Genomic DNA, 26,618 nt, shown 5'->3' on the forward strand with positions numbered 1-26,618 from the left:
TTCTGCCTAACTTTTGAGACTCTTGCAGATCTAATGGTCAGGGCATCCTCTCTACTGTAATAGTTCCTTTCCTCACGCTCTATATTCCTTCCGAATAAAGTCTTTCCTTCCTAAGTCCAGAATTTTTATTTGACACCCTTTCCAATTCCAAAACGGCTGAGTTTGAAAGATAAGCTGACCTTGCCGTTGAAGTGACAGGTGTTGATCCTTTACAAGAAAGGGTCCGTTGTCTGCCTGGAAAACCTAAAGGCATTTCTAAGATTTGAAGTTTTTGACCACAGCTCTGCAGCTAAGGAGGGAAGGGAGAAGAAAATCAACCCGGCAAGGTCAACTCTGGGACCACCTGGCGCCACGAGCTGTACACAGTGAATGGGCCACCAACATTTTGGCTACGTACTCCTGGACAGAACTCGCGGTTGGGCAGGATACATGCCGCTTTCTCAGGAGCCCAAGCGCTCCAGCGCTCCAAGGCAATTGGTGGGTCCTGGCCTGCGGGTCATCCCATTGCTCCCTCCCGCTCCATCCTCAGCTGGGCACCCGACCGGCTCCCTTCACAGGACCGACCTCCCGGCCCCTTCCTCCCCACTGCTGTTACTCCAGCCCTCACAGGACTCACCATGGCGTCAAGGACAGGTTGTGGACCAGACGACCTAGAGTCGCCGGGGCAGTCCTGGTCCTCCACTCCCCGCCCTGCAGCGGGGAAGCTCTAAACAACGCGAAGGAGACAGTCTTCCGGCTGTGCCGGAAGTCCTGCCTGCGCGGGACAGGAAGTCCCTCCCCTCTCCTAAACGCCAGCGACCTCACGCCACGCAGAGGTGAGAATACGCAAGACGTCTTCTACTGCCACTTCCGCGGGTGCTAGGTTAGAGGCTGGGGGCGGTGCTGACCTTGAGAGCGCGTGGGGGAGGCGCAGGCGCAGCACAGGTAGGTGGGCGGGAGGCGCGTGGTTGCGGCGCCTGCGAGGATCCTGAGGTAGGTTGGGTGGTTTGGGCAGGAGCGCATCCTCACCGTGGGAGGTGATGGAGGCTCAGGTTGGTGAATGCAGTAGGAGCCGACCCCAGACGCAGCAGATTTAGTGAGGGAGGAAAACCTCATTTAGGCCGTGCTCGTGCTGAGACAGCACAGTACTTGACTCAGCTCAGTCACGTCCTTTCTCTTTTTACCTCCTCGTTTTCTCGCTAGCGCTAAGAAACTACAGGTCTCCACAGATCTGTCTCCCTGTCTTTGCTTCCTCCAGCCCTACCCTTCATCAGGGCAGTGGGATTTGATCGTGCGAAGTTTCTTCATTATTCACAGATACCAACTGAAGCTAAATGAACATCTATCAAGAGCAGAGAAACCAGGAAGAGAATTCTACCTATTTAATACGTTACAGTATGGATGATTTCCTTTTAGTTTAAAAAATATATATCATCAGCTGGAAGAAAGTGAAACTCCCATATACCTCTTAATTTTGCATTTTTTTTTTTCCTCCAAAATCTGTACCCATCAACACTGCGTTTTATGGCACTAGTAAGACATGGTACTGGAAGCAGGCTGGAAATGGATGTACGGACCCCCTTAATTCCAGAAATTAATCTCGCACCTTGAGGATCCTTGCTTAAGTCCAGACTGTATTAGCAGTTTCATCTGTGGGAATCGCTTTTTGCCATAGTGTCTAGTTTTGTCATAAAGCTGGAATTGGGAAGGGACTAAGAAGCTTCAGAACGTTGGGCAGGTAGAGGTGGCTATAGATCTTATGTCTGATGCTCCTCATCAGACTACCTGGAGAGCATGATATCTAAGCCATAAATGGTCGAAAGACCCTGGGAATGCGAGTTCTGAGCTATCCCAAAGAAGCATGCAGGGGGCAGTTGCTTTACATTAGAAAAGGTGCTAGAAACTGAGTGTATGGATGGTTTTTACTTTGAATTTTGATTTTTGGGCAGATGAATAGCATAACAATTAGAGAAGATATAGAAATCATTGGTAACAGCTAGGGATGGGTTGGGGCTGTGAAATAGTTTGTGAAACATCCTGCTGTGGATGAATCCAGAACATCCCTGAGGGATCTACTAATGCTTTAGACAAGCCCCAGGGCATCTGCAGATGGTAAGTGTGGTAGAGAGGGATTGGCATTGTCTGCTGGCGTAGATCTGTGGGAAACATCTGCTATCCTTGAGGAAGAAAAGGTGCAGAAGGAACGTGGCTATCAGTCTGTCATGACAACACATCTTGTGAAGTCTTACTCCTTTCATATGTGATGCTGTGGTACTTAATCTGTCCCAAATCTGGCAGCCTCATTGAGGTTCACAAAGCATCTCCTCTTAAGTGACAGTAAGACTGGTATTATCATCAGGGTGGAATCCATTCCTGCCAGAGTAAAACGAGGAAAAGAAATCACAGTATTTGTTATCTTCCTATTATTTTTTATAAATCATCGCATTCTGTGTCCCTTATTTGGTGTATGGCAAGTTGATAACCTTTGGTTAATATCTTTTAATAGTCTTATTTCCATTACAGTGTAAAAAGTCTGTTATAAATAATTTTTTTAAAGATTGAAATGCATACAATATGTGTGCTAAGACAGCATTTCCCAGGGTTTTTTTTTTTTTAACCAACAGAATATAGTGTATTGGTTACATGCCTTGAACTGGAAGGCTTTACCTATTTCTATTACTTAAAATAGATGAGAGTCTTTGATAAAAATATAAAGGAAGGGGAGAATTATGAAGGGAATAAAATATGTGGATGATTGAGATTAACAAGAAATCCGGTAGTTTTTGGCAAGAAAGATAGGAGTCCAGTCTTTGATAAAAGTCTTGATTGCTTACTGTTAGGGTTTTGTGATGAAAGCTTCCTGGTGAGAACTGTTCTCAAATACTACTTAAGAACACCAACAAAAAGTTACCTCCTCCAACACATGCACCAACCTGGAACATTTTCAACCATTAAGACGGATCACTTTTTCCAAGTTCTGCTCTATATTCTTTGTAAAATGTTTTTCTCATCAGCTCCTCCTCCTAAGAAATTTCCACTATTTTTTCTTACCTCTAATAAATATTATTATAGGCTTTCTTTTATAGTGCCTTTGTTATTCCCCTCACCAATGTATATTGTTTTCCTAATTAGACATAAATGCCTGGAGAGCTGGGACCTTCTTTTTGTTTTATCTGCCCCCATCCCATTAAGAAATACCATTTAAATGAGTGTTGTAGACAAAATGTTAGTCGTAGCAACAATTAGGTAAAAAATTAGGAACAATCTTTAACAATTAGAAATTGGTCAAATTATATCGTATGTACTTAGTGAAATATATTATAGCTATTTTTAAAAAGCCGTAAGACTAGTATTTCTAATGTTTGGAAAATGTTTGTTTTCCAAGTTAAAAAAGTAGGATACAAAATTGTAACCAGTACAATTGCTTTGATGTGAAAAAAATCCTAAGCATAGAACAAAGAATTAAAAAGGAAGTAGCCAAAATATATCAATCACCATTCCTGGAATTACCACTCTTAAAACAACCTATCTGTAAGGGGGTAATTTTTTAAAAATTTATTTTCTCTTAAGAATGGATGAAAAGAGCTTTTTAAAAAATAATTATTTATACTTTGTAATATGCACCTGTATCACTCTAATCTTTCTAATATGAAACAAACAAACATTCTTCAGGAGCATATTGCAGCCCTTTAATAATTCAGTGGCTTTCCTCCAAACCTTCCCTTTTTTTACATGGTACCATAGTTATATCTAGGACTATACCACATATCTGATTAACTGATGAAATAACTCTTGCAAATTTTACACAAATTACATAATTTGTGTAATTTCAAGGATCAGAAACAAATAATGAGATCTTGATATTATTTGATACCTTTGGTGTTAGGAAAATCTTAAAACAACTACCACCAACTGCAGAAAACATACAAAACCATAAGGAACTACCTATCTATTTAAAACCTAAATTAGCTTTATTCATTCATTAAATATTTATTGAGTATCTACTCGTCCGAGTCACTGTTCTAGACTTGGGGAAACAGTAGTATTTAGAACAGACATGGTCCCTACTAGCAGAGAATTTACATTTTAGTGGTAATAGGCCATAAATAAATAAGCAATGAAAATATAGGGTAGTAATAGTGCTGGGCAGAAAATAGATAATTGTTTGAGATTAGGTAACTTAAGAAAACGTCTAAGAAAGTGCCATGTAAGCTACTGTTTGACAGGAGAATCCAGCTTTGCCAAAATATGCTAATCCATTGCTTGAAGAGGGTACAATAATACAAAACCCTAAGACATGAACTAGCTTGAATATTTCAGGACTTTTGTGCCACAAAGACAAGATTACATTAGGGTTATTTAGTAAAATGTTTTTTAAGACTTTTGGAGGACTACGCTAGAAGCAAAACATCCAAATCAACCATAAATCAAGATAATATACTTAATGAATATTGCTCCTTGAATCCATATTTCATTTACATGTCCTGTCTCTTCTGCCTGTAATGCTTTAATAAAAGATGGTTTTTGAAGGAAAGACACAAATAAGCCATATATAAGCATTTTTTTCAGATAGCTGAGTACGATTTAACAAGATGCATCTTAGAAAGTGTCCATAGAAGTCTATAAGCAGAAAATTTAAATATTCAGGAATATTTAATTTAAATATTCAGAAAGTATGAATGAAGAAATCACAAAGAGAAGTATTAAAATTTAAATATTCAAATCCAAATGATGTAGACACTTTTGATTATCAAAATAGCACACAATTCGGTTTTAGAATTTAATACTGGAAAACGCAGTGAAACATGCACTAATATGGAATAGTGACAACAGCATGACAGAAAAGAATGAGAACTGGAAGGTTTATTTTACCTACAAATTCATCTTCTAGAAATCTATTTTAAGGAAGAAACCTATTTTATAAATACAATGCATTAAATGTTCATTCTGATTATATACTTATAAAAAAAAATTAGGGTCTAATTATTTACCACAAAAAAAAGTTTCAGACAACAGCAGACCTCATAATTTACTAGACACAGGTTGTAATATAATTATGCTTAATATGTTTGAAAAAATAAAAGATCAGTCTTTTTAACTCCATGAATTAGTTAGAAACTTTTTTCACCTTCTTAGCCATCTTCTCAAGAATCAGCTGATACCTCAGAGAAAAAGCTATCATAAGTGATGGGTTCAACAGCTCTGGTTTTTTCTCTTTCTAGATTTTCCACTGCTTCATTAGGTCTCTAACACCTTCAGATTTTTGTTTTATCTTTTGTCCAGCCTTTCTAGTTCTCAGGAGGACTAGTCTCAGTTACCTAGTCCATCATTACTAAAAATAGAAATAAAAAAAATAATTTAAGTACACAGAAAATGTTTACAAAATTTAAGGATAAAAAGTCTTTCAAAATTTCAAAGGATTGGTGTCATTTAGGTCACATTTTCTATTTGCAGTATAATTAAGTTAGAAATCCAGAAATCTAGAAACCTCACGTATAGTTAATGAAATGAATGAAACAGAAACAAATATTCAACACAGAGGGACAACAAAGTCAAAGTTGTATCTTTTAGTACATATTGGCAGATATATAAACTCACAGGGCTGTAAACTACGGCATAGGGAATATAGTCAATAATAATATATGTGGTGTCAAATGGGTACTAGACTTATTGGGGTGATCACTTTGTAAAGTACATAAATGTCTAATCACTGTGTTGTACACCTGAAAGTAATATTGTATGCCAATGGTAATTTAAAAAAAAATGTTATAATACTAACATTAATAAATCTTGGAAAAGGTTACTCAAGAAATACACAAGGTATTAGAAATGAAAATGAGTTCATTGAAGTGCTGTAAAAATTGAGATATCATTAACAATTTTTTATAATATAAAAGCATAAATGATATAGTTTCCAGGTAAGTATAACTTTTCAAAAGTCACTTAAGATGAAATAGAAAATATAAATGTTCTGATTACTATGTAAGAGATTGAATCAGTAGAAATTTTTCAAAAAAGAAAACGTTGCCCACAGAGTTTCGCCAAACTTTCAAAGAATAAATTATTTTACACAAACCATTCCAAAGTACAGGAAAGAGAAAACAAACTTTTATTCATTTTAATAGGCTTCTTGACATTAAAACTTGATAAGGACAGTAAGAGAGTCCAATCATATTCACAAAGATAGAGGCAAAAATCCTAAATAGCAAGCAGAACCCAGAAAATATATTAAAAAGTTAACAAAACATGATTAGGTTTAATTTGACCCAGGAATGTATTTTAGCATGTTAAAAGGTTAAGAGAGAAAAACCATAAGCTGTAGAAAAAATTAACAGACATGGATAAAACCTTTTGCCAAAGTAGAATTATACAGAACTTTCTTAATTCAATAAAACCTACAACAAATATTTCAAAATGAAATTTTGAAGCAGACTCTTAGAATGAGGAACAAGTGCCCTATTGGAGCTACTGGCTAGCATTGTAAGGTAATAAAAACAAAGGATATAAAGATTGGAAATGAAGAAACATAATTTACAGATTAATGATTAAAATAAGAGAGCCACAAGGATTCTGGATATGCCAGTATAAAGTGAATTGCATTTCTCTCCAGCAGAAATAAATTGTTAGAAAATGATTTTTTATTGATAGCATTTACTATATCATTTAAAAAATATGAATTACATAAGAGTAAATTAAAAAATATAGAAGACCTTTAAGGGGGAAAAAAATCACAAAACATTATCGACTATCATTAAAGAATGTTAAAAAAAAAAAAAATACACCATAGTCAAGTATTAAGAGACTCCAGAGTTAAGATGGCAGTTCTCCCCTACACAATGAAAGCAATAATAATAAAAAATCAAAATGACTTTTTGCAGAAACCTGACCATCTACATGAAAGGGCAAAGGGTCAAGTATTTCAAGATATTCCAGAAGTAGAAAATTTAAAATAGAATTGACTAGTCAGATAGCAAGAATTATTTTTAATTTGTATTAAGTGTTCATGGTAGTCAAAAGGTGGAAACAGCACAAATGTCCATCAGCAGATCAAAGGATAATCAAAATGTATATTCATACAGTGGAATATTATTTGACTACAAAAAGGAATGAAGTACTGATACCTGCTGTAATGTGGACGAACCTTAAAAACATGCTAAGTAAAAGCCAGTCACAAAAAAAGCACACATTACATGGTTCTATTCATGTGAACCATTCACAATAGGAAATCTATAGAGATAGTAGATTAGTGATTGCTTAGGGATGGTGAGGCTTAGGAAGATAGGAGCATAGAGTAGTGACAGCTAAAAGATATAGGATTTCTTTTTGAGGTGAGAATTTTCTAAAATTGTGATGGTTGCATATAAGTGAATATACTAAAAGGCATCCATTCTACACTTTAAATGGGTAAATTGTATAGTATGTGTATTACACCTCAATAAATCTGTTAAAGCTGCAGTTACTAGGATAGTGTGATATTGTTTTAGGGATAAAAGAATTGATTTATACTGGAATACAAGCCTAGAAATAAATGTACCCTTATCAGGAATCTTGATTTAAGACAGAGATGGCATTGGAGGCCAGTGAGAAAAACAAGAGCATTTCAATAAATGTTGCCGGATATCCATATGGAAGAAAATGAAATTGTACCTTCCTACTTAACATGATACAGAAAAATAAATTTCAGGCGAATTAAAGATTTAAATGTGAAACAAAAACCTGTTAAACCTTCAGAAGACAAGGTAGCAAGATATCTTTATGATCTTATGGTAGAAAGATATAGAAATGCAAATTCTATAAAGAAAAAAGTATTATTCAAATACATTAAAAGCCTTTGTTCAAAAGATACCACAAGCCCTTGGAGTAGTAATTGATTTCAGTTAGGCACAGGAATTGTATTGAGCTTGTAACATTTTGTTGTGCAAGATAGCAAGGAGTCTATCATGGACTACTAGGATCATGTCAAATGGACTCAGGAGACAACCAAAAAGCATCCCACTTGCCAAAGTTGGGACAATTTGAGTATCGATAAGGACATATAGATTCATTGAAATTCTGAAATCCACCTGAGCACAGGTTGCAGCATATCAAATGCAATGGATTGGAACATAGCAAATTTCAGATGTATTTAAATCTATGAGTTCATAATGGTAGTAAAATTAACAAAAAGCATCTAGTGGTCAACAGTGGAGGATGCTATGGAAGCAACTAATTAATTTGAAAACCAGTAAAAAAAAAAAATCAGTATTTGTCCTGCCTTTTCTATATGAATTGTACCAAATGTAACCAAATAGTAAATGAGAGGAAGCTCTGTATAGACATGTATTAATAAATTAAGGAGAGACAGAAAATTGCCATTTTGAGATTCATAATGAATAAATGTGTTTATCATTTCATAGCAACAGCTGCTAACATGACAAGGAAACTATATATCACTTAAAGAAAAAACACACCATCACTTATTTAAAAATCTTGCCAAAAAAATAAAAATTGAACCTGATAGTAGGAAATATAGAAAACATGTTACACACCATGGTTATGCAATCAGGAAAATTCAATCTATGGAAAATCATGGGTTAAATTAACTTCAACAAATATGTTGCAGGAGAGAGAAAGAAGATAGAGAAAACTGTAGATTAAAAGAGGCTCACTAAAGGCATATGAAGCAATGTGTGAACTTATATTAGTTACGTATTGCAATATAACAAATTACCCCAAGACTAAACAGCTTAAAACTAAAAATATTTATCTCATAGATTCCTGGGTCAGGAATCCAGGAGTAGCTTAGCTAGATATTCTGGCCCAGGATCTTACGAGTTTTTGATCAAACTGTTGGCTGAGTTACAGTCTTCTGACTGCTTGGTAGGGATAGAAGATCCAGTTCCAAGATGAGTTACTCACAGAATTTCCTGAATGTCCTTACAACATGACACCTGGCTTTCCCCAGAGCAAGTGCTCTCTCAAAGTGATATATCATTCCTTCCATATTCTGTTAGTCCCACGGATGATCCCTGATACAGTGTGGGAGGGGAATACACAAAAGTATGAATACCGGGAGACTGGCTACTACATTCACATACCAGATGCACATTCTCCCCTTATGCAAAATACACTCACCCACTCCCAAAGTTCTCTAAAACTCTCATCCCATTAGAGCGGTAGCTAAAAGTCTAGAAATCTAAATTAGGTACAGGTATGGGTGAGGCTTTTCAGGTGTACTTCCATAAGCACAGCATCTTAAATAGAGTTCCTCTTACTCTGAAGACCTGTAAACTAAAGGCACACGGTATCTACCTTCACACACCAAATATAAATTGCGTAAGATAGACATATTTTAAAAGGGAGTGGGGTAGAATGAGGCACACAAGTTCACAGAAATTCTGAAATCCACATGGGCACAGGTTGGCAGTTTCTTGATTAAGATTCAGGGCTGAAGAGTGATTCTCCATAGCTCTTAACTCTGCCTCTGGTCTCTTGGATCCACCCACTGGATCACCCTTCCTTTTCCATGTTTACAGCTGTGCAGTTCTCTCTGCCTGTAGAAGTTTGGATGTCCAAAGCTTCTTTTCATTTGGTACTCTGTCCCTTTCTGTCCAGGCTGGCAAACAGCTTGCTAATATAATTCTCGTTTAAAAGTCTCTTTAAAATTGCATTCTTCTAATATAATTCTCTTAAAAACTTTGTGGGTCTCCTATGAATTTTATTTGAGTTCACACCATTAGACAAAGCAACACCCATAAATCTTTTCCACATAAACCCTTTTTCTACCTTGGGCTTTTGATGCACCACACCCTTAAACTTCTTAGAAGCCCTGTAATTTGATTAAGATGTTGTGGGGTACACCCTTTATGTCTGAATAAAAATACTCTGAGGCACCGCATTAGATCTTTCTGAGGTCCTAAAGGGCTTTACAACTATACTCTCAACTTCATATTTTCCTGTGAATGTGCTGGATTTGTTCTTTGTTCTGAGCCATTTTCTAATTTTACATCATTTGTCACCTAGAGAGGCTGGAAATCTTCAAATCTCACAAGTTCTGGCTCCTTTTTAACAATCCTTCAACTTTTCTCTTACATTTTTATTATAAGCAGCCAGAAGAAAACAGGTGACATCTTTAACATTCTGGCATGAAGTCTCCTTAGCTTAATCACTGGTTTATTAGGCATATTTTCTACTTTGCACATAACCCCAGGTGACAAATTTGCTAAGCTTTCTGCCACTTTCCTACATTTCCAGTAAAACATTTCTAATCTATTAAGACCTCATCTGCAGCCTCAATGTTAGCATACATCTACAGACAATTTATTTAAAGCTCTTCAAATTTACTAATACTTTCCAAGTCTTTTCACCTGCCCTCAGCCACTTACACAAAGCCACTCTCATTTTAGGTTTTCGTATGTCATCATGCCACTTTAAGTACCAAATTTCTTATTTTCTACTACTTTATAACTACCTCCAAAACATAGTATTTAAAGCAGTGAACATTTACATCTCATGTAATATCTAAAGTCAAAAATTCAGGAGCAGCTGAGCTGAGTAGTTCTAGCTCAGGGTCTCACCTAGCCTCAAAAGTGGCATACCATCCCGCAAGTATATGACCAGCAGATTGATCACATGCACCAACCAACATATAGTGTGAGAGAGGATTACACAAGGTGTGAATACCAGGCAGTGGAAATTGTTGGGTGCCATTTTGGACCAGCTATTACAGGACTTTATCTGGATCATGATTCAAACAAACTTAAAATTCTTTTTATGATAATTAGCAATTTGAATGCATATTGAATATTTGATGATATTATGGAATTATTGTAAATTATTTCTTGTATTATAATAGTAATTTTTAAAGAGTCTTTATCTTTTAGAGGTACATATTAAAATATTTCAAGGTGTAATGATATAATGTCTCAGATATACTTCAGAATAATCAGACATGGGGAAAATCTGGGTGATAGTTAAATGGGACTTCATTCCGCATACATTTGTATATTTTTAATGATTTCTATAATAAAAAGTAAAAACAGAAAGACCATAAGGAGATTAGAAGATAAGCCACAAGTTGGGAGATTTTTATAATCCATGTTACTAGCAAGAGGATTAGTATTTAGATTGTCTAAAGAACTACTATAATTTTAATTTTTTTTAAAAAGATAGATAATGCTCTCCACATCTCCCCCTCAAACAGGCAATTCATAGAAGAGAAAACCTAAAGAGATACTCAACCACAGGAAATAGCACTTTGTGGCCACCACATACACAAAAATTTGAGGGTCTGACAGTATCACCAGAACAATATGCTGGTGGGAGTATAAGTTGATATAATCAATTTGGAAAACAATTTGGCATTATCTAGTAAACTTGAAGATGCACATGTTCTATGGCCCAGGAGAAATATGTACCAGGATCTAAAGCAAGAAAATTTATAACTATTATTTAAACAGTAAAAATTGGAAACAACTGCCTATCAACAGTAGAGTGGTTAAATACATTGTTTATACTTTACAGTTGAAGAAGACAATGGAAAAAAATGAATTACAAATCCATGGACATGGATGAATCTAACAATGTTGAGCAACATAGCAATTCACAAAAGAATTTTACAGTAGGATTCTACTTCTATAAATTAAAGAACCAATAAAGGAAACAATATTTTATTGAAGGGTACGAACATGACTAAATCTATAAATTCAAGCAAAGAATGATAAACATAAAATCAATGTAGTGATTTTCTCTAGCTGCCAAAAGAAGGGCCTAGAATAAGGAAGGAGCACATAAGGACTATAAAAGTAGGGTAATTATGCATGTTGGTTTAGTCAGAACAATCCTGGTTTGCCTATTTTCCTGATATAATAATAACACTCTTTTGTTCTCTAAAGTGTCCTGGTTTGGATAATAAATTATATGTTCTTCCTTTTTAAAGTAATTTTTTCCCTTCAATCTGGATGGAGGGCATGTGGATATTCATTGTATCATTCTTCCTTATATCACACAGATATTTTACAAATATTTATTTGAAACTAACCAACATTTGATAATGTAATTTTAAGTTTTAGCCTGTGACAGCATAGTAAAAAAAAAAATCTGTATGTACGATAAATGTAAATATGATTTGAATGAAACCTTTTTGTGGGTGGATGTGGAGATAAATAACATGCTATGTAACTGGCATTATGTTAAGCCCTTTACAGTTATTACTTCATCTTCATTGCAAGGCTTTTAGGTAGGTATTATTATCTCCATTTTACACATGAAGAGCCTAAGGCACAAAAAGTATACATAACTTAGCCAAAGTCATACCATAAGTGACAGGGCAAAATTTGAATCCAAGCAATGTGACACCAGACTACATGCTCTTAACCATAATGCTACAGTCCATGATAGACATTCTTAATCTTCTTCGTACCATGAATCCCTTTAGGAATCTTCTGAAGCCAATGAAGTCCCTTTTATGAATCATGTTTTTCAATGCATAAATTATGCATAAGATTATAAATGAAACCATTTATAATAAAATATAGTAATCAAGATAGTCAACAAAAATGTGCTATTTATATGCTTCGTTAAATGTGCTATACATATGCTTTTTGATTTTTTATGGATCAAATAAAATCTAGCAGAGGATCTAGTAATATCTATAATTTTAAAATCATGAACACCAATTGTATCTTGAGATTTCTCCAACTCCAGTAATGTAATGGACAAATATCTGTGATTTTTATGGGTGAAAAAGTTACCAATACTTTTAATAACACTGTGGTTTGTTACCTATGTTCTCAATTAAAAGAAATGCTAAATTTTACTCACAGTTAGCAAAAATTAAGATGTAATTTTTTTCTCATTGAAATTTACAGTCCTTTGTCTTATGACCTTAATTCATAGACCTTCTCACATATATTTTACTTTACAAAGGTCATATTCCCCACCCTACTTCCCACGTTATGGTTTGGAGTTATATTCAAAATGAAATACACAAATAAATTAGTTTATTGGAAATAAAAATATTTCTCCATGTGGCCAACTTGAGTCGGGGATCAGAAACAGGAATGTGTTACAATGACAAGATGTACATGTAGATAATGGGATAATTGAAACTGCTTTAGAGTATGCTGAGAGTTTTAAAGCTGGTTCCAAACATTCACACTGCACATGCAATTATTCATAAAAGAATTTGTTATTGCTACCACAGTGCACTGCAATATACTATTTGTCAATACCTGTAGCAATGCAAAAATCAAAAAAGAAACCAGAAAGCTAGACACCTTTTAAAAGTGTTATTGGGCTAAAAGAAGAACATCAGACAAGTTTTTGATTTGCCTTTCTCATGATTTGATGTCCCAGCAGAGCAACTGAGGAACCTAATTCTGACCAACAAGGAGAAATTGCTTGGCTAATTGGAAGTGACAGAAACCTTGGGAGAAAACAACCACATACCAAGGATAATTATAAGAAGGTAACATGGGCTCTAAAGGATAGTGTCAAGAAATCCAAAGCCCCCAAATGAGGTGAGACTTGCAAAAAATGCTAAGACAGGACAAAGAACGGGCTTTTAAAAGTCTGTTCAGAGCCAGAAGACAGGCAAAGAAAAGCCCACTTACAGTTTCTGGTGTAAGGTTAGAGCTGACAGAGAAAGCAGAACTTCTGAAATACTATTTTGCTTCATTCTCTACAAAGGAAACTTAAGTGATTTGACATAATAGAACTATGTATATTTGTGGGATCAGACAAACCTTTGTTTAATTCTCTGGTTCAACACTTAGTAGTTATATTACCCTGGATCTCCTTTTTCTCATATGTAAAATTAGGATAACCATATCTTTCTCACAGGATTGTTCTGAGTGATGGAAGTAACATCCAAAACACTGAGCCAGGCTCACGGTACTGACTCAATAAATAGCAACTAATTAATATTACTCAAAAGAGTAATATAAATAGAGACAGGAAGCAATATTCTTCCTAAATAAAGGAAGAAATTCCACAAAAGTACCTAACAGTTCCAATTTAGATTATATCATGTTATGAATGGCTCATATTGCAGGTTTTGTGGGTGGGAACAGGAGAGTGCAAATGAGACCTGAGAACAACTGTCCTCATCTTTGAGGAATTATGGGAAACAGAATAGAACACCAAACGTGGGCAAATGTCTGCCTTCAGGGTGAAAGTGGAAATCTAAACGTGGAATTACTTGCTTTTTGACCCAGTGATATTTTCTCCCATTGGTGTAGTATTTATTTGCCTAGGGAAGGAGACATTCCAAAAAAAAAAAAGGCAACTGAAACAAAGGAATGGATTGGATTTTCCAAAGAACTGCTTAAAGTGAAGATATAAGTCTTGAAAGCTAAAATGATGAAGAAAGAATAGGTTTCATGAATTTCTTTAAAGCTTCAAAAGGTAAAGCTTGAAAGAAGAAGGAAAAAATTGTATCCTTAAGCAAGATATAGTGAGTTGAGTAGTGGCACCCAAAAAAAGTATGTCTATGTCCCAATTCCTAGAACCTGTGAATGGAAAAGTTCTTTGTTGATATAAGTTAAGGATCTTGAGATGAAATTAATCAACCTGGATTGTCTGCTGGGCCATAAATCCAATGACAAGTAATATGAGGAAGCAATATGAAGCTAATATTGGAGTAATGTGGCAATAGTGAAGAAATGCTGATAGTTTCTGGTAGAAAAGGCAAAAACAGATTCTCCCCTAGGTCCTTCAGAGGAAATACAGCCCTGCTGACACCTTAATTTCAGACTTCTTGCCTCAGAAATGTAAGAATAAATCTCTATTGCTTTAAGCCACCAGTTTGTGGTAATTTGTTATGGTGGCCCTATGACGTTAATACAGAGAGTTTAAAAGGAATCTAGTAATATCTCTAGTAGATTAGGTTTTCCTGGGTTGAAGGAATAGGGGATTGTGAAATGGATGGTGGCGGGTGGAGAAGATCTGAAGGACTCCTTGGAAGGAATGTGTGCACCAGAGTGGAGTTAGCAAATTACAGACTATACAATCTCTGCTTTGACAGAGATTGTCAATCTGAAAGAAACCTGACAGGATTACTATGCATTGCCAGAACTGGAAAATCATGTGGCAGGCAGCCAATCCAAATATTCAAAGTTCCCTCAGAAAGTATTTTATGTCATCAAAGAGAGCTTCTATTTGATTGACAGATACTTTCCACTCCCCACCCCCTAACCTGTAGCAGGAGTAACAGCTGCCTCTATGTTGATAATTTACTCAATCCTGACCGAACTACTCATAGGAAGAAGTACTTTTTAAATATTCTCTGGCAGTCTCGAACCCTCAGAAATAAAGAAAGGATTATGGACAACTATGGGGTTCCAGTCATATGGAAGGGAATCCATATCACTTGCAAAACTCCCCTTTGATCTTTACTCATTTAATTGAGAGTCCCTCACACCACTAATCCCCTGCCCAGACCACATTGATCCCAGGCAAAAATCTAAAAGGAATTATTAAAAAGATGCTCTGGGAGCATCTATAAGAGGAAACAGTAATCAGTCAAATACAGTATGGGTTTACCAAGCAGAATTTATTTGTCTAATTTTATTTTCTTCCTGATAAGATTACTAGACTACTATACCAATGAAATTAAGTAGACAATATTTATCAGTGCCCAGAAGGCATTGACATTTTCATCATATACTTATGAGTAAGTTGTGGATGAAAAAGGGCTAGATGATAAACTGACTTCTGGATGGCAGTTAGTCCCTGCAGAGGTTTTTAGTGTAGAACCACAGTCCTTCACTGAGTCAACACTGTATTTCATTCACTTAAGAGAATATATAGAACCTATGTTATCAAAATGTTATCCAGTTCAAAGTTGGAAAGGGTAGGGTATTTTACAATACCCTTAGAACAACTTGACGTTGACTTAGGGCTAAAGTCTAGATAGATGTAATTAGAATCATAAAATTTGGGGGTTCTAACCATGTAAGCAGAGTCCAACGAGCTAATAGGGATTTTTAGGTATTCACTTATTTAGGTGTCACAAATTTAAGGAACATCTACTCTGTGTAAATGTCTATATTAGGCTTTAGAAAGATGATTAAGATATTATCCTTAGATTATAATCTGGTGAGCGAAACAGACTTGTAAAGAGATAAACATATTACAACATAATTATTCATTGTAAGTCTTCAAATTTAGTAAAAATTTTTTAAAAACTATATTAATTATTTGAGATGGACTGTCACTAGTATATGTAAACCATCTTTTTTTATTAAGTGTTTAATTAGCTGTAAATAATAATATTTTCCAAGAATATGACAGTGGGCTAATATTCTAGCTCATACAATTGATTTTCTAAAAATTAACAAGGATTTAAACACCAGTAGGAGGAAATACAAATAGCTAATAGAGATATAAAAACATTTTAAAATGTTTTAAAAAACATTTTAAAACATTATTTATAAGCAAATCTAGACAACAAATTTGAAAAATATCAATAAATAATAGTAGCCCATGCTTGCAAAAGTGTGGTGAAATGGGAAGTTATATGCTGCTGGTACAAATATAAAGTGGTGATTTTGTGGAAAGTTATTATATACAAGTCATACTATAGAATGCAGGTATTTTCTTTTAGGAATCTACTTTAAGAAATAATCTAAAATATATACATAAACTATACATAAGGAAGTCCACACAGCATTATTTATAATAACAACAATTTTTAAGATGAATGATTAAAAAGATATGTGATGGAATATCATAATCAAAGTCAGAATTGTATCTTAAAAAGAGGGTGCCTGCTATATATTATATTTACATTACATTATGTTGTATTATATTCAACCAGAAGGCTAGGGATCATGACTTTTCACTGTAAACTCTTTAGACATTTTGAATTTTGGACCATGTGTGTGTGACACATCCAAAAAATAACCTCAATTTAAAAATAAAATATTTAGCTTAAAATTTTAAAATATTTACAAATATTTTTTATGGTGTTAGGAAATACATTAAGTGAAACAAGGAAATTTCACTATTTCCAGCAGTGAATATAGTTAGAAAATATATATACTCTGGCTGTGTTACTAGAAATATTTTGTTCAGTATTTTGCATCATAAGAAATCTGGGACCAGTTTACATACATGCGAGAAGGATGGCAATCTAAGGAATGGTTGGAGGAAAATTTGAGTGTTTAGTCAGGAATATATTTGTGAGAGTATGATGACTGTCAAGTATCTGAAGTACTCTCTTGTGGAAAAGGAAGCACATATCTTGAGGAAAGTCTCAAAGGATGAAACTGGACCCACTATGGTAAGCCATTTCAGTTCAATGTCAAAACACGGATTTGCTTATTTGTTTATAGACCATTTCAGCTCAATGTCAGGAAACACTTCCTAATAGAACTGGGCAAAAAATGAGTGAATTCCCAGTTACTTGAAGGATTCAAGCATAAATTGTCACCTACTTTGTTGGCCATAATAGAAGAGATCCAAGCATCAGAACTGTAGTTTTTGGTATGATTCCAGCTGTGTGAGACTCAGTTCCCTGTAAAATGGCAAATTTTGACTAAATTACCACCTTGTTTCTTTTGAGTTTCAAATTGTTTTGATTCTGCATTGGTGTAATTATATTTGACTGTTTTTTCCAGATGTACATAATATTGGCCTTTTATGTCTTGAACTACATCTCACTATACTTGTGAGAATTCATTGAGATGCTTCAAAAGGTATTTGTAAAAATTTAAAACATCATATAAGACATCATTATGTTCAACATCATTGGCCATTAGGAAAATGCAAATAATACCACAGTGAAATCCTACTACACTACTATTAGAATTCTAAAATAAAAAATACTGATGATACCAAGTGCTGACAAGAAGTGGAGCAACTGTATCTTTCAAATCTTGCTGATAGGAATAAAAATTGATACAGCCACTCTAGAAAACAGTTTGGCAGTTTTTATAAAGTTAAACATACCCTTACTATAAGACCCAGTAATCCAACTACTGTATATTTACTCTAGAAAGTGAAAATATGCTCACATAAAAGTTTGTATATAAATGTTTATATCAGCTTTATTTGTGATAGCCAAAAACTTGAAAAAAACGTCGATATCTTTCAATGCATAAATGAATATCCATATCATGGAATACTACTCAGTAATAGAAAGGAACGAACTTGATACACACAGCAGCTTGCATGAATCTCAAGACCATTATGCCGTTGGTATGATTCCACATATATAACATTCTTAAAATGGCAAAATTGTAGTAATGGAGGACAGATCAGTGATGCCAGGGGTAAGAGTCGGCGGGGAGAGTATGACTGGAAACGGGTAGCATGAGGGAATTACTTTGGAGTGATGGAATAACTCTGTATCCTAATTGTACTGATCACTACATAAATCTATTACATGTGATAAAATTTTATAAAACATTAAACCAAATAAATTATGTTTATCTTCAAGGTTCTTGAAAGCAAGAAAATTTGTATCTTCATTCACTTTTTGTTTTCACTGACTTTTTTATGTTTAGCTTTGAACTGTCTTGTAATCAATAATATGGATTATTTTTCATATGAAACATTTTTCTTTCTGAAGAATATCATAGAAATAAGAGTGTGAGGTGTACTTATTTGATGGTTATTTTACTACTTTTCTTTAAGGAGTAAATGGTCAAATGTTAAAGTAAAGTAAGGCAAAGCTCACTTTTATTTATATTTTATTCTTGTTTTTAAATTTTACAATCACATTTTTAAGGAAGCCGCTGGAAAAAGATTTTTACATAAATTTTCACAGCTCACTCAAATGTGATCTATTCTTTACTATTTATCTTATGACCAAAGAAACTATCAGCCTTTCCAGGTTCTACTTTAGCTGCTGATACTGTTTGTACTTAACTAAATTTACTTCCATTCAAATTGGATAGTGAACACAGGAACTTCAAATTAATTCCTGTCCTCGAATGAGATCAGTACAGAGAGTTTGTCTCAAGAGTGAAATTCTGTTATAAGATGATTCTTATGGATACTAAAATATTAGCCTCTCTCAGATAGCGTAAGACTGTTCTCATAGCTGACATTACCAATGTTCACTAATATTTTCAATCTCTTTCTTTTTCTGGATATGTACAGTCATTTACTCTTACCTGTGGTTTCTCTTTCTTTAGTTTCAGTTAGCTGCAGTCAACTGAGGTCCAAAAACAGTAAATGAAAAAAATCCCAGAAATAAACAATTTATACGTTTTAAATTGTGAGATGTTCTAAGTAGTGTGATGAAATCTCACACCATCCTGCTACATCATGCCAGAGAGGTGGATCATTTCTTTGTCCAGTTTATCCACGCTGTATTCGTTGCCCACCCATTAGTCACTTAGTAGCCACCTGGGTTATCAGATCAACTGTTGAGGTATTGCAGTGCTTGTGTTCAAGTAACCCTTGTTTTACTTAATAATGGCTCCAAAGCACAGGAATAGTGATTCTGGCAATTTGGATATGCCAAATAGAAACTTTAAAGTGCTTCCTTTAAGTGAATAGGTGAGTATAGTACAAATAGATATTTTGACAGAGAAAGACTACATTTATATAACTTTTATTACTGTATAATGTTATAATTGTTCTATTTTAATACTAGTTATTTTTGTTAATCTCTTACAATGCTTAATTTATAAATTAAACTTAACCCTAGGTATATATGTAACAGCATAGGGAAAAAACATCATATATATAAGGTTTGGTACTGCCTGGTTTCAGGCACCATCTGGAGGTCTTGAAATATAGGATTGGACAGAGGGAGATGTTGGGTTATAATATAGTTACAATAAAACTTAAGCCAATCTTATGGGTGGCTTAAGCTAGGGTGGCCCTTCAGAGGTGTTATAAGTTGTGGCAAGGGAGCTGGGCCTTCTATACCCATCAATGACTGGTCACTGAATAAGGACTGTCCCCTGTAAGTGGGCATGACCTTAGGTAAGGCAATTCCTGGATGGAGCTAACATCTTAAAAAGCAATGAGCCAATAGCATTCCCAGCAGGTAGACAAACAAATCCTTAAGTCCTGAAGAGGAATCTGATCTCCGTGGAGTCTACCTCAGCGTGCAATACAACTGATAATTATAAAGACTCATGCATCTACTAAAGTTGTTAGATGATCACCATCATCATTATCCCTATCATCATTATCATTATCAACATCACCACTACCACCATCACAACCACATTTACTTACAACTTATGTGCCCAGCACTTGTTCTAAATGCTTTGAAATTATTAACTTATATAATTTTCAAAATAACCTATAATTATAATCTTAAATGCTTTGTCTTCAAAAATGAAAATCAGTATAGATGCTTTCTGCAACATATCTCAGTGTCAGAAATGCTTTGCTAATGATCATTCAATAATTTTTATTGTAAGTGACCCTATCCAGCATGAGCAGCCCCATTAGGTGATTGTCATCGGCCAGGATAATTACTTTTTTCATGGATTGCACTTTCTAAATCATGGATGGTATTATGATGTCTGTAATTTATTCTAAAATAATTGAGTGTAGATAATGTGATATTATGTGTGAATATACACATGTGTTAATTTAGGCTACATCATAAGTTTGTTGCTTGCTGTAATTAGGAATTTACACTTCCAGGTATGGTCAGCTAACATTTAATCAAAAGGCCACACAATCCAGAGGAAGCTATGACAAGTGCTTTAGTCATATTTATCTTGAACAACACCAGAATTTTGCTAATTTACCTATGAATATTAGCAATAGGTTTTTATTGGTGAAATTAGTGTTGTTCAAGGTATGTGGATTGGCTAATATATTTTAGATGTTCCACTTTTGCAGAATAGGGTGTAAAAATCTAGCAAGCACTATAATCTATATCTGTAGGAAAGGCACCAAAGTTTGATCCATAAAATATCCTCTATCCAGCTATTGATTCGGTGGATTCTGGTTTTCTGAATCCTGCCTCTAAAAATTGCTGCATCTGCCTTATGTGAACTTTTCATGTACATTGTAGTCATGTGACATTCAGCTTTCAAACTGGCCTTTAGTGACCTTAACATCAATGATCCTTACTATTCATCTGTGTAGTTCCCTCCCCATTGAGTAGAGATGATTTGCGTAACAAAAAAAGTATACTGGAAATGAAGATAAATGACCCCCAAGGCTAAGTCTTAAAAGACATTGCAGAATCCAGCTTGTTTTCTCTTGGATTATCTATTCTGGATGAAGATAGCTACCATGTTGTGAAGCTGCTCAAGAAACCTTATGGAGAGATCCATATGGGGAGGAACTGAGGTCTCTTGCAGTTAACTTGCCAGCCGTGTAAGCAAGCCATCTTGGAAGCAGATGGCTCCAGCCCCATTCAAGCCTTCAAGTAACAATAGCACCAGCCAACATCTTAACTCACAATACACCCTGAACCAAAACTACCCAGACAACTTGATCTATCCCTGATCTACAGAAACTGTGAGATAATAAGTATTTATTGTTTTTTAATCACTAAGTTTTGGAGTAATTTATTATGCAGCAATAGATAACTAATATATCATAGTACATGAAAAAAAAAGAGCTAGAACTTGATTGGGCTTATGGAAGAGATTGTATGAACTGTTTTATGTAAGCCTTCTTGCTAATTGTTTAAAAATGTCTGTTTACATGACAGAATTTATCTGAGACTTGCTTTCATTGTGACTTAGTAGCAAGGCTGTGTCAAAGTGACCGCCACCTTCACTTATCTCAAAAATTGGTGGCTACTTTTATCTGTCAAAAAGAACAAAATAGTTACACCTGACCAAACTGGATTAGAACAATTTGTAAGAAAGTCCTATTGCTTTTTCTGCCTACCATAGCTTGATTCTATCTACTTCTTTTTATCACTACAGTTAATTCAATCCAGGCTACCTTCCTCTCCCCCTTGGACCACTACAACAATCTTCTCACTCATTTATTCATATCCATTGGCTCTGTTCTATTCCATTGTCAATATTAAAGTTAGAGTGATCCTTTTAAAACACATATCTATTCATGTAATTCCACCACCACACCTGCCCCCATTTAATACCTTTTAGTGCTTGGAAAAGACAAGGCAAAGACATAACACAGACTAAGAAAACCCTGTCAGGTCTGGACCTACCAACCTTTCAAACACTGTCTTGCACTCTTCTCTCTCTTGCTCTCTATGATCCCACCTCACTGGCCTTCCTTCAATTACTAGTGTTCTTCCTGTTCCAATTCAACACAGAGGATTTGTATGCGGTCTTTGAAATCTCTTTTTATCTTTGTCTAGTTCAAGTCTGCCTATCCTTCATATCTAGTGCATATGTTAGTTCCTCAGCCAATTTTCCCCAGTCTGCCTGGTTTACTCTTACAGCATTATACATCCCTCTTTTGTGCACCTATCACAAGACAATTTTACTTTTTTGTGTGTAATTATTTGGTTAATATTTGTGCTCAGTATTAGATTTTACATTCTATAGGAGCAGGTACCATATTTGGTTTAACTCATTCATGTATATTCTAGAGCCAATAATAGTGCTACAAACATAGTGCATATTTGATAAGTATTTGATTAAAGTCTGAATAACTAATTCACTAATTAAATGAACTCAGGTGTCTATGAATGTTGCTTCAAAGCCAGAGTGCCTAGGTTCATATTCTGGCAGTTCCTAACTATGTAATGTAAAGAATGATTTTACTTCATTGTCCTTAATAAATTGGGAATAATAATTAATTTATAGAATTTTGCAAGGATTAAATGAGTATACATTAAGGCATAAAGCCATTCCTTACACAGTAAGTACTATACATGGCAGCTGCAATTATTATTATTATTTATATACTTAATTATTGTGTTATGCTAGTCACTTAGGCCGTAGCCACCAGTTCCTTGGATAAGTTCATTCTGTCCTTGTACATGTTGAATTTCAAGTGTCTATGTAAAAACAAGGAGCTATATCAAAGACACAAATTGAAGGCAGAGTTTTTGAAGCTGTCTAGTTCTGACTAAGGTGTAAGATGTTAATTTTAACCCTCATATTACTGTTGTTTATTTGGTAACTTACTATTGATACAAAAAAGACAAAGAAAGCAGGGTTTGAATTAAATGATAATAACAAAGAGTTCTATACCTACCTTTAACTAGTGCACAGGTTTTGCACCAAAAAGAATGAGCCCACCATCTCTCTCTGTTTTTGACATTACTTGTATTTCAAATAAAGGCAACATATTAACCTAATACATACTGTAATACTGTTGATCTCTTTAGATTATAGACCTTCCATACTCTCAGGCACTAACTTTAAACTGTACTTTACATATATATATATATATATATATAAATATATACGTATAAATATATACGTATATATTTATATATATATATTTTTTAATTTTTTTATTCTTAAACTGCACTTTAAACTGACTATAACTGCAGTTAAAGCTGCAGGTTTAAAAACTTTTGGCCACCATATGCTTTAAACCATTGAAATATCTTTTCTTATTTGACCATAGAAACAGTCTTCATGCTCCATGCAAAAGCAGCAATGGTTGGATCTTGTTTAATACTTTTTACAGAAGTTGTAAATTCTGGCATTTTATTATATCCACAGACAGGTCCATTGTAGGCTGCCATTAATTTGGGCAATAGGTCATAAACTGAATAGTTGTTATACATAAGTGTTGCCAATGGTGCATTCTATTCTTTGTTTACTACCAACCATGAAAAACAACACTTTGTACTTTCCAGAGAAACTGAGATCACCCAGTCCTTGCAACTTAGGTCGTTTCACTCTCGGAAGGAAAAACAAAAACAAAACAAAACAAAACAAAACCCTCTTTTCAACTCTTTGCCAGTTCCTTCTGGCTTTTTGAGAAGGAGATGCCTCTAAAAGAAAATAGATCAAAGTTACATGGGACTAAGGGCAGATCAGATAGCTATACTTTGTAGTCTGTTGAAAACAGAACTAGCTTTACTGGGAAAGAGATCATGTGTTACACTTACAAGGAGCAGAGAAAAGGTTAGAGGGAAGGTTACTAGCCTAAAAATCCAACCTCGATTCTTCTAACAGTTTGTCGGGCCTTAAAATTCCACCATTAGAAATTAATTTGTTTGCATTTTAAAAGATAATTTCTTAAAGCAGTTACCTGTGGGGAAGAAAAAAATGAATTCTCTATCAATTTCTTTTCCTGAAAGTGAATTTTGAAAGCACTGAGACCAAGAAGTAACACTAGCTCCTGAAAGCTCTGATTTGTCTATAGGAGTACAGTAGAGAGAAAAGGTTGGAAGAGCACAGACGATATTTGAAGAGAGGCTAGAGGGAAATCTCTGGCCATAGAAAACAGTGATTTCAATGTGAGATGACTATAAGGAGAAAGAGAAAAAAGAAGTGGATTTATTTTTTTCATTTGCTGCTCTGGGCATCTACAATAGAAGAAAGAAAATACATTACTATATGATGAGAAAGAATGAACGTGACACTCAGACAAAATAGGAGGGTCATTCCCCTGTCATGTTTAGAATGTGAGAGCAACTTCAGTTTCTTAAATATCCTGGTCATTAGGGTTTTTTTTCTGACCATAATCATGCTAAATTCATTCCCTACTTATAGAGTGATACAAAGCACCTTAAGGTAATACAGATTTTAAATTTTCTGTATTTGAGGGACTCTCCACCTGTTCCTTCTCCTAGTAATTCACTCATCGATGTACAAATTGTTTACCTGTTAAACTAAATATTGTAGATTGAAACTTCTTTCATTAATAAGTGAAGAAACACAGGTTGTTTTTGTAGTAAGAAACCAAGGAACATACTGAAAGTAATGGTAGGATGGATAAATAAGGAAGGAGGCTGGTACAGATTTATACACTTAACTATGATTATTTGTTTTATATTTGCCAGTTGAACTATAAAGGAAAAACTTTGTATGAAAAAAAAATCTATCACCTTATGATGAGCAAAGGAATTTTGTGGCAGGATGAGAATTTGCTAGTAAGCGTAGGGGAGATAGAAAAGGTAGAAGCAGAAGGGCTGTACCAGTTTACACCCCACCAGCAATGTACAAGAGTAGTAGTATACAATTTTCATAACTTTACTGTGTTGTGGTATCTGATTATGGTTTTAATTTGCATGTCTCTCAAAAATAACGATATTAAATCCTTTCCCATATATTTGTTGACCATTTAGGCATCTACATTTTTTAAGTATCCAAGTCTTTTGCCCATTTTTCAAAACATTGAGGGTTTTTTTTTAATTGATTTATATTAGTGCCTTATATGTTTGGATATAAGTTCTATCTCAGTAGTTGTTTTACATTTTTCTCTTACTCAGTGGATTGTTTTCTCATTTTCTTAAAGGTGTCTTTTGATAAAGTTCTCAATTTTAATGAAATCTATTTTATCAGTCTCTTCGTATTTCATGGTTAATGCTTTTCGTATTTAAGAAAACATTGCCTACCTTAAGGTCATGAAAACAATCTCCTATGTTTTTTTTCCCTAGAAGTTTCATTGTTTTATCTTTCACATTAGCAATTTGGTCCATTCTGAGTTAATTTTAAGTATAATGTGAGGAAAGGGTCAGGGTTCACTTTTTTCCCTATACAGATTTCAGTTGATCTAGAATCATTTATTCAAAAGATCATCTTTTCCTCCACTGATTCACACCTTTCTTATAAATCACATAATTGTATAGGTGTGACGACTTCCCCCAAATATTTTATTAAGCATATTAATTAGTTGAGTGAATAATTCAACTGATACACAATTGGTAAACAATTTTCTAATTGTTTGAAAAAATAAATAACAAAGAAGTAAAGAAAGTAAGTTCAAACGGACACAAAATGTAGGTGGTAAAGAGTAGAAGCAAATATACCTTGTACTCTTTCTGATCCTCAGTACTCCATTTCTTTCTCCAGAAGCAATCACAAGTGTTACTGCCCGGATATGCCAGACATCTCTGTTTAATTCATTAGGGTCCTAAAATATGTACGCTCTTTATCCCAAAGTCTACCCCCTGATTCTAATGTAGTTACTTCTCTAGGTGATTCTGATATTAAGTTTCTAGGTGGTTCTGATGCTGAGTGTGTTTCAACATAATTTAAAAGTCTATTTGCCTTCACTCTTTTAAAAAAGATGTAACTGATTTAAAAAAAAAAACTCTGTTAGACAAGGGTTTTATTTTATTAGGGGTATTTAACTTATTTACATTTATTGTGATTGTATTTATTCCTGCCATTTTATTTTATATTCTTTACTACTTTTTAAATTTCTTGTCTTTTGTGGAATTAACAAACTTGCTTTCTTTCTTGTTTTAGTAGTTTAGAAATTATACATTTTATTTTTATTCTGCACCTAGATATTGAAATTTTAACTCCCATTTTATGTATATTTTCTCTTAAAGTCTAGAATTAAGCAGCATCTGTATCCTACCCTTGATCAATTCCACTTTCTTCTACAATTTAAACAGAGGTAGATCCAATTTTTGTACAGCCTGAAACTTATACAATTTGGGGATCCTCTTTGAAACAATATGAAATTCTAAATTTAAATTTTTGGTAAGAAAATGATTGTTTACATAGGCTAAAAAGAGAAATCAGAACAAATTATAAAATTTTTAAATTTTATAAATTTATAAATCTTTAAAAAATGATAGTTCCAGAAATAGCAGAATAAAATATAATATTTAATTT

General features: G+C 34.4%; 1 protein-coding gene and 1 long non-coding RNA gene across 10 annotated transcripts in view; one reads left to right on the plus strand and one right to left on the minus strand.

The window, feature by feature from the left end:
• Nucleotides 1–767, minus strand: part of TMEM161B (transmembrane protein 161B) — a 63,277-nt gene extending 62,510 nt beyond the window's left edge. For 3 of the 5 annotated variants that reach the window (XM_025047748.1, XM_025047747.1, XM_006913205.2), the window contains exon 1: nt 617–767. Coding sequence is in view for 1 of the 5 variants with exons in the window: in XM_006913205.2 (XP_006913267.1) it covers nt 617–619 (3 nt within the window). In the remaining 4 variants the exon portion in view is untranslated. Of the gene's footprint in view, nt 1–179; nt 290–616 lie in introns of all 5 variants that reach the window. The other 2 variants (XM_015590511.2, XM_025047746.1) reach the window with 2 other exon arrangements.
• LOC112480605 overlaps nt 684–26,618 on the plus strand; it is a 46,421-nt gene continuing 20,486 nt past the window's right edge. Inside the window, exons 1-2 of one of the 5 annotated variants that reach the window (XR_003046693.1) lie at nt 684–815; nt 13,315–13,478. This is a non-coding gene — a long non-coding RNA (uncharacterized LOC112480605). The other 4 variants (XR_003046689.1, XR_003046690.1, XR_003046691.1 and 1 more) reach the window with 4 other exon arrangements.

This window comes from Pteropus alecto, unplaced genomic scaffold, assembly GCF_000325575.1.
Source record: "Pteropus alecto unplaced genomic scaffold, ASM32557v1 scaffold20, whole genome shotgun sequence".
Taxonomy (NCBI): domain Eukaryota; kingdom Metazoa; phylum Chordata; class Mammalia; order Chiroptera; family Pteropodidae; genus Pteropus; species Pteropus alecto.